The 5,279-nt window shown below is 33.8% G+C and overlaps 1 protein-coding gene across 1 annotated transcript; it reads right to left on the bottom strand.

Moving 5' to 3' along the window:
* Positions 1-683: 683 nt before the first annotated feature.
* LOC107893532 (organic cation/carnitine transporter 3) lies at positions 684-2,492 on the bottom strand. Its single transcript, XM_016818567.2, is given in 2 exon segments — positions 684-1,068; positions 1,071-2,492. Coding segments are annotated over 2 exon segments (1,554 nt in total). The 5' UTR covers positions 2,425-2,492; the 3' UTR covers positions 684-868.
* Between the last annotated feature and the right edge of the window lie 2,787 nt (positions 2,493-5,279).

Raw genomic sequence — 5,279 nt, forward strand, 5'->3', positions numbered from 1 at the left:
GTACTTGTACTTTAACTTAGTCATTTTCAGTCTCTACACTTTTAGAATTTTAAAATTTTAGTTTTGATCAAATAGCAAGTATTAAATTCATTAAGCTGAGTTGTTATTTTTAAAATTTGATGCGTCAAATATATTGTTGCATGTGTGGTTACATGTCAACTTGCTATCTTCGCGTATTACTCATAAAAAAATAAGTTACTAGATTTAATAACTGTTGTTTACGTTAAGACTAAAATTTTAAAATTTCAAAAAATATAGCGATTAAGAATGATTTAGTTAGAGAATATGAACTAAATATTTAAGTTTACGCATTATACAAGATTAATAGTAGAATTTAACCAAAAAGATTTAACTGTTATTGTTTGGTCGAGCAAAATTTTTAAATTTTAAAAAATAAAAAGACTAAAATTTAAAGAATTTGACTTTTTAAATTTCATAATTGCATTTCACTTTTCTTCAAGCAATTTGGAGCAAGGTGTTGATTCGTTTGGTCCTTTTACTGCTCATACACCAATGAATGTAAGCCTTTTCGTTTTGAGGCCTACCACTCAAATCTTATCGCTATCATTGCCTTTTTATAAGATTAATTATTGTTGTATATATATTATATTATATATGTATATGTTGTTACTAAAGACAAAGGGGTCTAACTTTAAGGAAAAAATTAAAAAAACACAGGGGTATACAAAATAATAATCCTTAAACTACATTTATTCAAACCAAGATGAAAAACGCGTTCAAGAGATTTCTAACAATGAAGGCATAGAATACATTTAAAAAGAAAAAGAAGGGGAAAAAAAAACCTTAACAAGAAAGGCATGCAATTATTGGCAAGTTGTAATGATTAGATAGATACAGCTAGCTTAAGTTATGCTAACGTAGCAATTGCGGCGGCCGCCTTCTCATTTTGTTTGTGCTCTTCTTCATCCATTGTATCACAAATTGTTCCACCTCTAGTCTCCGGTAATCCCACCAACGGCAGCCCGCAAATTCCTATCACCAACCCGAATACCCCGAACGATATGAAGTTATTTGTCCTCCCAGCGGCCACGAGCAGTGGGCTGAACACCCCCCAAACACCAGTGCTTGCCTCACCATTGATATTGCCGAGTTCCTCACGCATGTGGGGAACAGCTCTAATGTGTATATCAGTGACATGTTGAAGGCCGAGCAGGCACTGAAGAAGGATATCAGCTCCATTGCTATCTGTAAACTTGGCGACACCTTCCCCACAACCACACACAACACGCTGCACACCCCGCTTAATATTGTGAAACCCAACAATGAGTCTTTCCTTTTCATTTTCCCTATAAGGAAGAATGTAATGAGTGACGCTGGCAACTCGGATAAGGCGTTTAATGTGACGCCCAAATAGAGATTCACGGATAGATTTCCAAGGCCTAATGGCATGCCGTAGTACACCATCCCAATCCCAAAACCTCCCACCATCACGGCCGCTAGCCTTTTTGCCGCCCACCTCTTGTTCAACAGTATCTTGATTGAGGAGTAAATATCTACATTCCATGATTCCTGCTCGATTAGGACATTGGAGAAGCTCATTGTTATGGGACTTTGATTAGCCTGAGCCATGCTCTTGAGTGTTAACACTGCTTCTTCTTTGCGTCCTCGGACGAACAGCCATCTTGGGGACTCATGAACTAAGAAATGAACTAATATACAGTACAAAATTGTTGGAACCGAAATCCACAGATACAGTGTTCTCCATGAAGAACCTCTATTTACGTATGCCATTACCGGCAATGAAAGAAACCCTAAAGTAAAACAAAAGAAACCAACAACGCCGACCTGGCCGCGCCACCGTTTTCCTACTAGCTCGGTTGATAACACGAGGGCACAAGTTCCAACAGTTGCGCGGCCAAACCCGTTAATGAATCTCAGGACAGAATAGATCCAAATATTGGGTGAAAAAACGGTGAAGATTGAAGAAAAAGACATCATGAGACATGAGAATAAGAGCATGTTTTTGCGGCCAAGAGTGGAGTCAGCAAGCGTTGCAAGTGCAAGTCCGCCTGCAAGGCAACCCATGAAGAAAGCAGAAGCAGGGAGGCCAGTGATGAAAGAAGGCGCACATTCCAGGCCCCATTCCGATATGATTGATGTTTGAGAAGGCCAATCCCAAGACCATGAATTCTTGGGGAGCTCGCAAATGTTGGACAAAGAGTTACAAACAGACTCGTCTCCGCCTTGGGTGCAGTGCCAGGATGGCTCAGCATCAGTGAATACACTGATGAAGGTTTGCTGAGCATCAAAGACCCAAGCAAGAGAGACGAGTATTGCTTGCAAGAATTGCCACCACCCGAAGTCTCCGATACAGCCCTCGATGGTCTCATCGAGAGATCGAGGCGGCCGTTTTGGTTCTGCCGGTTTATCACAGTGAGACAGAAGCGGTGTTGAATCGGCCATACACCGTTCTAAAGTGAGAAGCAAGTGTATCTGTGTATTGGTTTATGATAAGAAGACGTGTGTTGCTCTTTGGATATCTCCCTATTTATATAGAGGCGTACGGGGCTGACAACTGACAACTTTCAATAAAATATAAAAAGACAGCCAATACTGGGGGGCAGAGGACTGTATGCCACGTCAAGCCACATCAGCTCTTATTTAGATTAGAGAGAGCATAGGTTAGCATTACATACACCTCGAATAAATTAGGCATCATATGGTTCACCCATCCTGCAAAAAAAGTTGCATACAATTAGCGCATCATATGATTCATTTACTGATTACATATAATGTCTAAAAAATAATTGAGTAGACGATGAAGCATCAAGAATTTGACATTTACATAGAGTTGGATTTTATTTCAATTAATTTTGTTTGTAAGGAAAAAAGTCTTTTAAAAATATGATTCAAAGATATATATGCATTAAGTCCATACATTAATTTCCTATACAAACAATAGCAATATAAATTTGGCTTTGGCAGGTTAATTATTGTGGCAATAAATGCTCTAACGCCGTGAATTAAAAGTCACATTCTCACCAGTTTTTGGAATTTTGTTTTGGATCTAGAGAGATGAGAATATATCACATGTCTATCATAACTAATGAAAATATGTAGCTGCTCAATATTACATCTTTCACCTACAAGTTTATAAGTTTTAATGTATCATGATCAAGCCAAAACACAATAGGTATAGATTTATTGAACTTTAAGCGACAGTCAAAAGAGCTACGAACCGTCGCTATAGACTTTTCTATCGATTACAGCGTCACTAAAGTAGCATATGTTCATATAGGTATATTCTCCATTATTACTATACTGATACACATAGTGATAGCCTTATTCGTCACTAGAGCTATATTGAACATATAATGACAATATTTACTGTCAATGAATGTTCTTGTTAGTATAAAAACACCGACGATTTTCTTGTGTTAGTATAAAGTGAAATTTTGATGATATGATTTAACATATAGGAACAATAAGGCACAATTGTTGATATTGTTTTTAATTAATAATATTAATTTATTTATAATTTTAATTCAACATACACACAATAAGAATTATATAGTCAAAACATAATCCAAGGTACAAAACAAAGTCCAAACATAACAATATAAGTCCTATACCGATGGAACCAATATAATAGTTCATTGGTATAGGGATAAATAAAATGCTTTTTAAAGTTATGCACATATCGACAATTAAAGTAAAACTATCTATATATAGAAGAATTATATTGACAAAAATTGATTTGTCACTATAATTTAACCTATAGTGACAGTAATTGTGTGTGTCAGCCTAAGTTTAACATATACTGACAAAAAAGTTAATCGTTGATAAAAACTTGGTTGTAGTGACAAATTTTGACCGTCAGCAAAAGTGGGCATATATGGCAATTTGCTGTAATGGATATACTTGAACATACACTAATTTGGAAATAAAAGATTGAATTGGAAACCCAAACACACTTTTTATGGGAAATACACAAATGCTTAATAAACAAATGCTCAAATATTATAGAAGAATTCTAAAGGTAATAAATAAAGGCGAAGAAATTTTGAAATGAAATTTAATACTTGAGCAATGTCGTAAATTATCTCAATTACATTTTCGTTTAATGAAAATTTTGGTGAATGGCATAGAGAATGAGGTGTATTGACAATTTATTCTGTTGGTATTAGTTGATTATGAATATTATTGAACATATAAAGATGTTATTGATTGTTGATAGATGTTCTTATTGGTATACATATATACCAAAGGTTTTATTGTGTTGGTATAGAGTGAAATTATAATTATAAAATTAAACATGTAGTGATAGCATGAATCCTCAATATAGGGTCCAATTTTTAATATTGAAATTTTAATTAGTAATTATTTAGTTAGTTATAATTTTAATTCAACATACTTTGTATAAAGTAAAAATATTTATTCTAAAGATGATCCAAAGAAAAAATATAGTCCAAACAAAATAATATAATATCTATGCCAATGATACTAATAAAATAGTTTGTCAATATATGGACAAATAAAATTCTAAAGTTCTACATATACCGACAGTTAAAAGAAAACCATCGGTATATATAAGAACTATGCTGACAAAAATAATCTGTCAATATAAATTTATCTATACTGACAGTAATTACATATGTCAGTATAAGTTTGAGATATACTGACAAAATGGTTATCTGTCAATATAAATCTAGTGGTAATGACAAATTTTGACTATTAGTAAAAGTGAGCACCAATATATACATTGACTTGAAAATGAAAGATCAATTGAAAACCTAAACACACTTTTTATAGTAAGTACACCCATGGTTAACCTACATATGCCCAAATTTTATAGAAGAATCTAAAGGCTATGAATGAAAGTGAAGAAAGTTTGAAGTGAACTTAAGGCTTGAACCAATTTGTAGCTTACCTCAAGTATGTTTTCATTTAATGGAAGTTTGGCTTTATGGAAAGAGAATGAGGGAAGCTTTTCAATAGATGTTCTTCTCTTTTTTACAAGGGTCTTATGGTTAGGGATACCAATGGTTCATTCCATTGTTATAACTTAGTTATTGTATGACCGGCTGCATTATTGAAGATATAGTGGCACTATTAATTGTAGGCAAAGGTTCTTATTAATATAGATATATCGACAATTTCTTTGTTTCAGTATAAAGTAAAAGTCCAATTATATAAATAAACCTATAGTGAGAATTTGGACCGTATATATGAAGTCCAATTATTAGGATTGTAGTGTTAATTAATAATTTTAACTTACGCCATATAGATATAAATATAAATAGTCCAAACATAATAAT

Source organism: Gossypium hirsutum, chromosome A13 (genome assembly GCF_007990345.1).
Source record: "Gossypium hirsutum isolate 1008001.06 chromosome A13, Gossypium_hirsutum_v2.1, whole genome shotgun sequence".
Lineage (NCBI taxonomy): Eukaryota > Viridiplantae > Streptophyta > Magnoliopsida > Malvales > Malvaceae > Gossypium > Gossypium hirsutum.